This window comes from Oryx dammah, unplaced genomic scaffold, assembly GCF_014754425.2.
Source record: "Oryx dammah isolate SB20612 unplaced genomic scaffold, SCBI_Odam_1.1 HiC_scaffold_17, whole genome shotgun sequence".
NCBI lineage: Eukaryota > Metazoa > Chordata > Mammalia > Artiodactyla > Bovidae > Oryx > Oryx dammah.
The window spans coordinates 77,414,781-77,427,053 of record NW_024070201.1 but is presented as its reverse complement, the minus strand read 5'-3'; the positions used below and the strand labels follow the sequence as shown (position 1 = coordinate 77,427,053).

The 12,273-nt window shown below is 57.7% G+C and overlaps 1 protein-coding gene across 2 annotated transcripts; it reads right to left on the bottom strand.

Moving 5' to 3' along the window:
• Positions 1 to 1,465: 1,465 nt before the first annotated feature.
• On the bottom strand, positions 1,466 to 11,170 carry LRRC55 (leucine rich repeat containing 55). Of its 2 annotated transcripts, none has more exons than XM_040259364.1 (3): positions 10,790 to 11,170; positions 8,158 to 9,656; positions 1,466 to 2,919 (listed from the first exon to the last, which is right to left on the bottom strand). In XM_040259364.1, the coding sequence occupies exons 2-3, from the start codon at positions 8,855 to 8,857 to the stop codon at positions 2,684 to 2,686; spliced, it is 936 nt and encodes a 311-aa protein (XP_040115298.1). In that variant the 5' UTR covers positions 8,858 to 9,656; positions 10,790 to 11,170; the 3' UTR covers positions 1,466 to 2,683. The 2 variants fall into 2 exon arrangements, with proteins under 2 accessions (XP_040115298.1, XP_040115299.1); XM_040259365.1 differs by lacking the exon at positions 10,790 to 11,170 and adding an exon at positions 10,396 to 10,574.
• Between the last annotated feature and the right edge of the window lie 1,103 nt (positions 11,171 to 12,273).

Sequence of the window (12,273 nt, the reverse complement as noted above, 5' to 3'; positions counted from 1 at the left end):
TCTACATCGCGATTTATTAACTGGGGACCTTTTAGTAGCTGGAGAAGCATCTATTCTTTAAAAGCCTGTATCCTATTCAGAAAGGTTTGCCATCAATGGGGACTAAAGAGTATTATTAGAACATTTGATCTCAAGGGTTGGCTTGTTTGGTCTAGTCCTACGTTAAAAAAAAAAAATCCTGTCTTAAAATATCTTAACTATATTTCAGCAAACCAGAGTCTCTAAGACATTTTGATAGATGTATATGGTGCCCCTCTGTGGGAGGTTTAACTGTGTTAGGACTGTTATTTCTAACAGTTCTTCCCCAAATACTCTTTTTGTTGTTGGCTGGACTTGCAGAGAGTGACCCTGGTCTGCCGGCCCCTGGACACAGCGGAAGAGGGTGGGGGCGGTCCTGCTTCCATCGTCAAGGAGCAGAGTTCTGGCCTAGACGTCGTACGTGAGACGCAGAAGAGACAAGGGTCAGGCACCCCAGTTCCAGCAAAGTGTCGGGCACTCTTGGTTGATGAGCTCAGGCAGGCAGGAGTTGGGGAAGACTTCTTGGAAGACGCTCTGTCATTCTCCTCCATTCCTTTGCGCCCTGCCAGGAGGATGGGTGAGGCGAGTTTACTGGAGCCGAGGGCACGGTAGAAAGTCCCCGATTTAATCTCATCTGTGCCCATCTTGCCAGCTTGTGGGACTGGGTCCTAGAGGGGACCCCTATCCTGCAGAGGGGACTGCTTCCTGTTGACTCTGTATCTCTTGCAACACAGACAGAAAGGCGTAGGCAGGATGGGGGAACATAGCTTTCTCTTCCATTTCCCAGAGGTCTGGTCTTTTGCACGACTGCCACCACGGCCGCCAGCTCCGATGTGTCGTTGACACTTTGCAAATCAAGTGTCTTCTACGATTTGACCTGATGCGAGTACCTCTAACCCGCAGGATGTCACTGCCCTTTATTTAGCCGATTGACCAGGGACCTTGACGGCTGGCTGTGAGTTCAAGGGCCCCCCTGCCGAGCCCCCTCAGGCCCTTTCTTCCTCAAGCATCCAGGAAAGCCCTGGAAAGCGGACCGAGATGGAGTTGAGTTGCCACCCTGCCACGCAGACAAGTCGTACCTGCTCTGGAGTCTATTTTTCCATCTATAAAATAGGTGCAAGGATGTTTGTGGTTTGCCTCCCACCCAGGGTCGTGAAAAGTCAAGGAGAATGATACCAAAGCACTTCACAAACTGTCCCGCGCTGAACAAATATGGGAAAGCTCATGATCGCAATGATGAGACCGACCACGAAGAGACAGACGACGAGGAAGATGAGTTGCTAACTGTGCTTTGCACGTGATCCCTTGATGTTTGACTGACCGGTTAGACAGGGCACCCTGAGTGGAGCTGCCTAGCCCCTTCCTTCTAGAGTAACCTGGGGTAAGAGACTCAACCCGCTCCAACTGAATCTTCTGTAAAATGGGAATAATAACACTCACTAGGCAGTGTTGCTGGGAGAATTGAAATCAATGAGTTGACGGACACACAAGTGCCCCAGGAGAGTGCCGGGTCCTTTCTGGGAGCTTCATCCAATCGGAATTTGAACTTAGAGAAGGTTAGAGGACATTGTGATGGAGTTTTACTGGGGTTTTATTTTGCTTGTTAAGTAGCATATGAGTTAACCTGTCTGAACCTTGGTTTCTTCATCTGTAAAATGGGCACGATGATGCTTACCTCAGCAGACTGTTGTGTGTGTGAATGGGAATTGTCTCTGGAGAGAGCCCTTCACTGTGCCTGACTCCGGCAGGTGCTGGGCAGTGAACAGCTCTCTCATCCTCTTGCTGAAATGGGCCTGTGGCTTCGAGGGAGGATCGAACCCTCCTGCGGTCACGACTGTGGTGGCCGTCTCCATTAGGCCTCGGGGTCACGCTGCAGGGCTGCATCGCGGGGTGCACTGTCCTGGAGGGGCCCCTTGGTGTGGGCACAGGGAGAGTCACAGGGTGAAGAGTCCCAGGGTGCCAGGACTCCTGCCTCCCTCTTCAGAAGCCCACGCTCCAGTGCCAGGCAGGAGGTGGGGGAGGGGAAGGGTGCTGCAGGGGGTCACTGCCTGGACCTGCTCGTCTGCGGGCGACAGCTGGGCATGGGTGACAGCTGGCCATGTAGGCTGAGGCGAGGGTGGTCAGTGGGACGGGGTCTCACCTGGTGGCCAAGAGCGTCGGGGGGAAAGTTCTGGTCCCGTCCTGCTCCCGCTCTGTCTGATCGCCGTCACTGTCCACACGCCACGCGTGTCGTTGGCCAGTGTCTGCCCTCCTTTGTCTACGGACAAAGCAGATGTTCCTTCTGATGAGGCACTTCACACATCACCTCCGTTCTTGTAATGCTCTCGGATTTTCTCGACAGTAGACGACCCGTCCTCCGGGCCTCCATCACTCGATGTGCTGCCAAAACGCCTCGAAGGGAAGAGTTTCGGCTTCTCGCTCCTCTGTTGGAGGTCAGGGCCTTCGGGGCCAGGGTGGAGGTCTGATCCAGCTGGCCGCCGATGTTCCTAGCACAGCCCCTGGCTCCCCCGAGACGTTCACACAAAGATGGCTTCGTGACCCTGCCTGAGCCGCGATGGAGGTGACCGGGAGCTGCAGCGGGTGGCTGGGGAAGGTGTCTGCTGGCCGTGGCGGTGGGTGGTGTGGAGCGGTGGTGGGCGGCGTGGAGGGGCGCCGGGCGCCCGCGTCAGATCTCCTCCTCTTCGCTGGCCTTGCTCCAGCGGTGGCAGCAGTTGGCAGTGATGCCCAGGAGGAAGTTGGTGGCCACGGATGCGATGGAGACCACGAAACCCACAAAGGCGATGAAGAGGTAATCGTCCAGGGTCAGGGTCAGGTGGCAGGCCTTGAAGCTCTCCTCCGTGAGCGAGAAGAGGGGGGCGCCCTCGACTTCCGGGGGCCCTCTGCACTCAGCCAGCTGAGAGTCTGCAACACAGAGACGGGGGTGGGGCGGGGGCTGAGGCCCTGGAAGGGAGGGCGGGAGGGGAGAGCCCCCAACCCTGGGATTTTACTGAGTTACTTCTGCTGCCTCAAGTTTCACTCACCTTCTTTAGCACCCTCAACAACCCTCAGGGCAAGGATTTTTCGACCTACTGAATATCTCTATAGAGGTGGCGATGACTGCTTGGAGACTTTAGTAATTTGCCTCAAGTCCAGCACTCCCTGCTAGAGGCACATCTGAGGCTTTGCGGGGATTTCAACATTATCCGCCTCTCACAATAACCTCCCAACCAGTCTCCAGGCTTCCGCCCTTCAACCATCTCCACGCTGACATGGTCCTTTTAAACGTGAAGCCCTACCTAGAGACTGTCAACCCGAGGGAAGTCTAAGTTAAACAGAGAAAGAGAAATATTATATGACATCGCAGAACCTTAAAAAAAAAACAAAAACAACTTGCAAATGAACTTACAAAACGGAAACAGACTCACAGACTTAGAGAATGAATTGATGGAGACCCTGGGGGTGCACGGGGTGAGGAGGGATAGTTAGGGAGTTTGAGAAAGTGTCAGTCGCTCAGTCGTGTCCAACTCTTTGCAACCCCATGGACTGTAGCCCACCAGGTTTCTCTGCTCATGAGATTTTCACCCAGGCAAGAATACAGGCGTGGAGAAATCATTCCCTTTCCAGGGGGATCTTCCCGGCCCAGGGATCGAACCCGGGTCTCCTAACATGCGTAATATTGTACGTCAAGTATACGTCAATATAAAGGAAAGAAAAACACGAGTGAAGCCTGCCAGGTCACTGTCTGCTTGAAACCCTCCCCGGCTTCTTCTTCCCACAAGGACCTTCCCCGTCCCTTCTCTGCTCCTCCTGGTTTGCTCCGCTCCATCCAAGTTCACTTCTGCCTTCACCTGAGCTTGACCCCTTTCAGCATGAGGAGGCTTTGCATTGTCCCCTCGTCCCCTCAGGAGGGGGTTCTTCCTGTCCTAATCTCTGCATAGCTCCGTTCCTCACTTCCTCTGGGACTTTGCTCAAATATCAGCTTATCCGTGAAGGCTTCCTTTATGATTCTGTATAACGTAGCAACCCCACTTCACCTTCCTCTGAGCATCCTCTATCTTAGCTGCTCTGCTTATTATTTTTTCCAGTGTACAAAACCTATATGCAGGTCTGGAGGCAACAGTTAGAACTGGACATGAAACAACAGACTGGTTCCAAATAGGAAAGGGAGTACGTCAAGGCTGTATATTGTCACCCTGCTTATTGAACTTATATGCAGAGTACATCATGAGAAACGCTGGGCTGGAAGAAGCACAAGCTGGAATCAAGATTGCCAGGAGAAATATCAATAACCTCAGATATGCAGATGACACCACCCTTATGGCAGAAAGTGAAGAGGAACTAAAAAGCCTCTTGATGAAAGTGAAAGTGGAGAGAGAAAAAGTTGGCTTAAAGCTCAACATTGAGAAAACGAAGATCATGGCATCTGGTCCCATCACTTCATGGGAAATAGATGGGGAAACAGTGGAAACAGTGTCAGTTTATGTTTTTGGGCTCCAAAATCACTGCAGATGGTGACTGCAGCCATGAAATTAAAAGATATTTACTCCTTGGAAGAAAAGTTATGACCCAACCTAGATAGTATATTCAAAAGCAGAGACATTACTTTACCGACTAAGGTCCGTCTAGTCAAGGCTATGGTTTTTCCTGTGGTCATGTATGGATGTGAGAGTTGGACTGTGAAGAAGGCTGAGTGCCGAAGAATTGATGCTTTTGAACTGTGGTGTTGGAGAAGACTCTTGAGAATCCCTTGGGTTGCAAGGAGATCCAACTAGTCCATTCTGAAGGAGATCAGCCCTGGGATTTCTTTGGAAGGAATGATGCTAAAGCTGAAACTCTAGTCCTTTGGCCACCTCATGCGAAGAGTTGACTCATTGGAAAAGACTGTGATGCTGGGAGAGATTGGGGGCAGGAGGAGAAGGGGACGACAGAGGATGAGATGGCTGGATGGCATCACTGACTCAATGGACGTGAGTCTGAGTGACCTCTGGGAGTTGGTGATGGACAGGGAGGCCTGGCGTTCTGCGATTCATGGGATCGCAAAGAGTCGGACACAGCTGAGTGACTGAACTGCACTGATCACCATCGCCCAGTTTGTTATCTGTCTGCTCCCTTTGAATGTAAGCACTACTCTCTGTAGTACCCTTAGCATTAGAGCAGGGGCCTGTCCATGTGAATGCGCAAGTAACCTTTGTCCATTGAATCTGAGAATGAATGACACTGGGCAGTCCAAAGCCGGGTGTCTTTTTATGACCCCATGTGACTCTTCCAGGTTCACAGGAATGTAGGGTTGAGTATGAAATGACCAGCCTGGATTCAAATCCCCTCTTATCTCTCCTTGGGCTTCCTTGATGGTTCCATCCCTGGGTCGGGAAGATCCCCTGGAGAAGAAAATGGCAACCCACTCCAGTCTTCTTGCCTGGAGATCCCAGGACAGAGGGGCCTGGTGGGCTACAGTCCCTGGGGTCGAAAGAGTCAGACACGACTTAGTGACTGAGCAACAACATCCATCACGCATTTGCACGTGGTTGTGAGTGGTTCCACGCTACTCTGCCTTGGAAGGGAGAGTGGCAGGTGGGTAGCAGTTCTGCCTTGAAGCCAGGTATTCCTTGCTCAGGGGACAGATACCAATCAAATGCTCACCTGGGGCAATTCTTTTTGCCTTTCTGGCTCTTATGAAGAGGGGCGATATGTAAGAAGTGGATCACTGAAGCTCAATGTCTAAGAGAGTCAATGTGAAGGAGCTTTTAAAGCTATTTGGTACATAAATGCTGTGTATTCATTCTGCAGTTTTTGAGGGAAAAGAATAAAATGCTGGACTGAAATCGACTCTCTTGAGAAGTGGATGAACATGATTCTGAGAAATGGATTCTTAGAAACGGAAAGTTAGGTTCAGAAGGATGAACCTCCCCCCAGCCCCAGGGCTCAGGCGCCCCTGTAGGCTGAGTGCACAGTAGCCCAGACCCCGCGGAGGACAAGATGGTGCCTGGGGTTGACCATCAAGACATCATCATCTTGGAACCGGAAGATGCTGAACCCCAAAGTCTCTCGCAGGCATGAGTGGGGTGGTGGCGGTCCATCGTGAGGCTGGGGGGTGTGGGAACCCTGAGGGCGGTTGGCAGAGCCCTCAAGAGGGCAGCACAGGAGCGTGCGGGCTGACAAAGCCCTCTGGTTAATTCAGGGACCAGCCTTGAACCTGATTTATGTCCCAAGGGGGTCCTACAGCCCGGTGTGTGGGGATTTGTCCAGAATGGAGGGACAGGAATAGGAATCCCATCAAGAAAAGGGGAGGAGGGGGCAGAAAAGACCAAGCGAGAGGGCCGCCTTGGCCTTCCTACACTCGCAAGTTCTCTGCCCCCAAGAGATTATCCTAGAGATACCGGAAAAGCCTGTTCCGCTGAACACGAAGCGGGCGTTTCTGGCTGCGGCCCGCGGCCAGCCACGTGGCCTCCCTGGAGCGTGGTTCCTTGTTTGCACGGACACGAGGCTTCCCCGACGGGACCTGGGACCCCTCTCCCGCTCGCTGGGGCCCTGCGCTTCCCCGAAAGGCAGCGGAGACCTCGGGGCCCCCAGGACACAAGGAGCCCCTCCGTGAGGAGGAACCCAGCAGGACCTTTCTGTCCTTAGTGCGTGCGGGAGAGAGGAAGGAGGCGCAGCCTGCAGAGGCTGGGTTAGCAGGGGGCTGCTCCAGGCCGCCGGCCGCCTCCCCTCACCATCACCCCGCCCCGGCCCCCAGCTGGTCCCAGAGGACTTCCTCCCGCAGCTCCGCGGGAGCACGAGAACCCCGACCACAGCTCTCCCCCCACCCAAACTAGTTCGATCCTGGGCTCCCCACCCGGTCCTCCTCCCTGCCCCCACCTCATTCAGCCTCGCTCTTTCTGAACAGCTCGGCGCCCAGTTTCTGGGAGAGCCCCTAGGGGCGCCCCACCAACACCGGGCTGGGGCTGCCATTCTGCTGGTGACAGGGATGGGGTGGTATCAGGGCTCCAGCAGCTGACCGGTGTGGTTCAGGCTCCTGCAGGCCCCGGTCCACTGCCCATAGAGGCTGGCTCGGAAACTGCCGCGGAACAGGGTCTCGTCTCAGACCTGAGCCCTCCACCCCAAGCCCAGACCTCGCAGAATTTGCAGAGGCCCTTCGGTGGGCCCGGAACTCAAGTCCCGACCCCTCCTGTTAGCCTAGAACCTGCCTCATCAGGATAGACGGCCAGACGGCCAGGGTTTGAATCCTGACTCCAACCCTTAACAGCTGTGGGACCTTGGGCAAGTTTCCGAACCTCTCTGAGCCTTGGTTCCTTTGTGTGTGTCTCTCATCAGGGTTCTTGTGAGGATGTGATGAGCTGGGTATGAGGTGTTAGTTGCTCAGTCGTGTCTGACTCTTTGCAGCCCCATGGATGGTAGTCCACCAGGCTCCTCTGTCTATAGGATTCTCCAGGCCAGAATATTGGAGTGGGTAACTATTCCCTTCTCCAGGGGCTCTTCCTGACCCAGGGATTGAACTTGAGTCTCCAGCACTGCAGGCGGATTCTTTACCGTCTGAGCCACCAGGGGATGAGTTAAAACATAATATACTTAGAATAGGGCCTGGCGGATAGTAAGTACTGAAATAAATAGGGTGAGCCACTTCTGTTTCTTCTAGTAACCGGCATACTTAAAGAGCAGTCTGGTAGAGTAGCACAGAGCTTCGCAATCACAGAAACCTAGGTTTTCTCCACGGCTCTGCCACTTTCCACAAAAGCGTCTCTGGCCAAGTCTTTTCATTGTTCTAAATCTCAGTTTCTTTACCTGTAAAATGGGGCTAACAAGAGTGGGGTCCCATGAGGTAACACCCGCCCAGTGCGGGGATCCTGGTGGATGCTCCATAAACACTGTCAGTTACTAATTAGCTGCTCTGACTTTCTGTCTGTCTGTCGCCCTAGGTCATCAGTACCACGGGGGTGGGTGAGGGCGGGGTCTGTTTTATTAAGCAGGGTCCCCGGCACCGGGCACGCGCAGCAGAGACTTGGGCATCCTCGACAGACAGTGCGGAGGAGGCCAGCCCAGCTCCTGATCCTCCCTAGGCGGGGTCTCCAGCCCCTCCCTCTCCCGCGGAGCCTTTGCTCTCGGTGGGCAGCCCCCCCCCCCCCCCCCCGCCCCCCGCCCCCCCCCCCCCCACCGCCGCCTTACCAGCGGTGCAACGCTGGATGCGGTTCCGCAGCCACTTGAGCAGGGGCTCCATGGTGCAGCCGCATACCCAGGGGTTGCCGCCGATCTGCAGGGTCACCAGCCCGGGCAGGCCTTCGAGGGCCTCGAGGCTGAGGAAGGCCAGGCCCCCGAAGCTGAGGTCGAGGTCCCGCAGCTGCGCCAGGCCCTGGAAGGCGCGCGGGTGCACCCGGCGCAGCCCCGGGTTGTGGCTGAGGTCGATGCGCACGAGGCCGTGCGCGGCCTGGAACATGCCGGCGGGCACGTGGCTGAGGTTGTTGTAGCTCAGGTCCAGGTGTGCCAGGCGCTTGGCGTGGAGGAAGAGGCCCGCGGGCAGCTCCACCAGGGAGTTGTTGCGTAGGCTGAGCACACGGAGCTCCCGGTAGCATGTCAGGAAGCCGGGTGGCACGGCGGCGATGCGATTGTGCGCCAGGCTGAGGTTGCGCGTGTCCACGGGCAGCTCCGGGGGCACGGAGAAGAGCCGCTGGCCGCTGCAGTCCACCGCCTGGTTATGGCACGTGCAGAGCACCGGGCAGCTGGCGCCGCCGTCCGAGGGCATCACCCCGGCCGCCACAAGGAGGGGCACCAGCAGCAGGGCGGGCCGCGGGGGCCTAGGCCAGGGCCGGTGGGCCGAGGCATCGCCCATCTTTGGCTGCGGGCAGCAGTGGTGCTGAACGGAGCCCATCGGGACTGGGGCTCTGGCGGTGGCATCAAGAGTCAGCGGCTCAGAAGGGCAGCTGCTCCCTCGGGCGCTGGTGCCCTGGGAGGTGGGGCTCGGGGGACCTGGGGGTCATGGCTTAAGCCTCTCCCAGGGGCCTCTGGGCACCGGAGGGCTCCCTGGGTGAGCGCCACTGGAGGTCCCCTTTTGAGACTAGGGGGCCTCGCCACCCAGCGGAGGTCCCCCAGCGTTGGAAGAGATGATCAGAGCTCGAGAAAGGGAGGACGCAGGGATGTGGAGGGACCAGCTGCCGGCGCGTCGGGGAAGGGCCCCTGGCGGCCTTTGGGGTCCTTCTCGCCCATGACTGTTGGGTGCCCCCCGCCGTGGACCGTGTCTGAGAGCTGGGAGGGGCGTGGGGGAAGGGGTGCCTCCCGAGGGGCCTGACAGGTCCCGGGACGCCGAAGCCCAGTCCCAGGTCTGGGCCGACGACGCGGCCAGGGCTGCTGCTGTGTCTCCTGCCCTCGGGGTCTCAGAGGCCGTTTCTCCCAGGGGCGCAGGGGGCTCGAGTCTGGGAGGGTCGCGGGGTGGCCCTCTTGGGGAGGGATCCCGGGGCGAAGGGGGTCTCCAGGGGCCTCTGCCACCTCAGTCCGCGGGCTCAGTGTCTCCCGAGGACCCTGGGGAGGGGAGGACCCAGGCGAGCCGGGCTGTGGGCTGCTGTGGCGGGAGGAGCCCCGCGTCCTGAGGCGCAGGACTAGCGGGGCTCAGGCGACGGTCCCGGACGGTCCCCGGCGGGCTCGGCGTTCAGCGGGCGGGGACAGACGCCCCTCTGCCGACAAGGAAAGCACTCAGGGGGCCGGTCGTGACCCCCGGTCCCCCGTCCTCTGTCCCGGCTTCCCGTTGCCTCCCACCCCCGTCTCCTTGTTCTCTGCGTCCCGCCTCTGCGCGGTGGGCACCTCGTCCCACCTTCACACCGGGGTCGCCCGCTGCCTTCCCACCGGGCCTGCGGCCCTCCCGCGGCCCCTCCCCGCCCAGGGCTCTGGGCTGCGCGCAGCGCGTTTGCTGCGTCTCCTGGCCCCGCCCCCATCAGCAGCAAATGTCCCACCTTTGAACAACTCTCTAAGAAAAATGCACACACTCTCTGGCTGTTTGCACCCCCTTTCCACACTCAGCACTCACATCTCTCTCTCTCTCTCTCTCACACACACACACACAGACACACACGCAGACACACAGACACACGCAGACATACACAAAGACAGACACACACAAACACACGCAGACACACACAAACACACGCAGACACACACAAACACACACAGAGACACATTCACACACACAGACACACAGACACACACAAACACAGACACACACAGACACAGACACACAGACACACACACTGACACACACACACAGAAACAGACACACACAGACACACACACACTCAGACACAGTCACACACACATACACAGACACACACAGACACACAGTCACACACACACACACACACGCACACGAGCGTTCTTCTCCTGGGCCTCCCCCGTGTTTCGCCGTGGCCACGCTCGCACCTCCTGTTTCCTCCTCCTGCACGCACTCCTGCAGAGCCGCCACTATCTTGCACCCCGGTGCACCCCTAACCCAGCTCCCTTTCCCACGGACTCCCCGCTCCGCCCTCGGCCCCCAGCGGGCGCCCGCACCCGCACCGGGCAGGCGGGAGGCCGAGCGCGGACACGCCCGGCAGCCCTGCCCCGGCCCCCCCGCCCCCGGCCCCTTGGCCCGGGCCCGTGCTGCCCGCCGCCGTCCTCACGTGCCCTCCCCTCAGCCTCCACCCGGCGCTGCTCTCGTCTCACGCTTGCAGCCTCCATCCCACCCACTGGGAGATCACCCCGCTACCCGTAACCAGACCGCTTCTTTCGGAGCCCCAGCTCCCCTGCACCCCACACCCCGCGGGAGCCCACTTACTCGGGTCCGAGGACACAGCCATCCGCCTGCGGCAGACCCGGGCGCCCCTGCCTCATCCTGGCTTCTCCGCGCGCGGCTTCAGGAGGACAGACTGCCTCCCGGGCTGCTCCCCTCCCCCGGCGTCTCCTCCTCGCTGGCTCCGGGATCCTGGGGCGGCATCCTCCGGGGTTTCCAGCGCTGGGGTACCCCTGCCGCTCCCCTTCCTTTACTCAAAGGGCAACCGAGAGAGGCGGGCGGCTTAGAAGAAAGTTCACGGAATCCGGGTGCTTCTCACCGGAACTCGGCGGTGCCGAGGCTGCTGGGGCTGGTGGCTGCCGCCAGGTCCTTCCCTCCCGCCTCCCTCTCTCTCTCTCTCCCCTCCCTGCTCCCTTTTTCGCTCCTTTTTTTTTTTTTTTTCCTCGAGGGCCAGGTACTGACGTTTCACGGTCTCTTAGCAACAGCCTCCACATCTCTGAGCAACAGGAGAGCTGGCGATGGACCCCACCGAGGCGACAGAGCAGGGAAGGAGGCATCGCGGAATCCACACCCGCGGCTCCTAGTGATGCGAGGAAGGGGACGAAGGGTTCCGGGGGGCAGACGCGCAGGCGGGGAGAAGAGAGGGCGCGGGGAGAAGAGAGGGCGCGAGGGCCGGGGAGAGCCTGGGGCAGCGGCAAAGCCGTGGTCTGCAATCCGAGGCAGAGGAAGGGAAGCTTAAGGGCATCAGTCAGACCTAATGGGAAAGGAGTAAGAGCTCGGAAGAGAGAAAGGAGGAGGGGGTGGGGGTGGGGGACAAACCGGGGGAGGCAGTAAAGACAGGAATGAAGACGGGACAAAAGAGAGAAGTGAGTGACACCAGCTTGCGCCCTCGGTGGGCTGTATCTATTCAGTCCATATACAGCATCTGTCTCCCTGGGTCTGAAGGTATTTTGGTCACTAGGTACCAGGTGACTAGACAGGATCAGAGCTTGTCAGGGATAATTGTAGGCGGTGGGAACTTTTCTGGTCGCTTAACTGTCCCTCAGTCCTGACCTCACAAGCTTCGAGAGCCTCTGGGATGCAAAGGGCTGACTCTCCTTTCCAGGTGCGGTGTGCCTGGGGTTGTAGAGACAGACCTGTCTCTCGGGGAGTGACAGTTGCCAGGAAAACCTTGTGGCTCTTGCTCTTTGTCCAGGCCCAGAGGCTCTGCTGTCCCATTCGCATCGCCCCAAGCTTCCTGCTCTCCCACTCCAGACTGACTTCAGAAGAGGGTCAAGACTTTGCAACACCTCTTTTCTTGTTGACCCATGGAGCAAGTCTCCAGCTGCCCTGAATTAAAAAAAAAAAAAAGTTTGGCTAGTTGGTTTGGTCAAAGAGCTGCCTCATTTCTTCTGTCCATGGGATTTTCCAGGCAAGAGTACTGGAGTGGGGTGCCGCCGCCTTCTCCGATTTCTTCTTTTAATTATTAGTTATTGAGCACTCACTGTGTGCTGCTTCCCAAGTGGCTCAGCTGGTAAAGAATCCGCCTG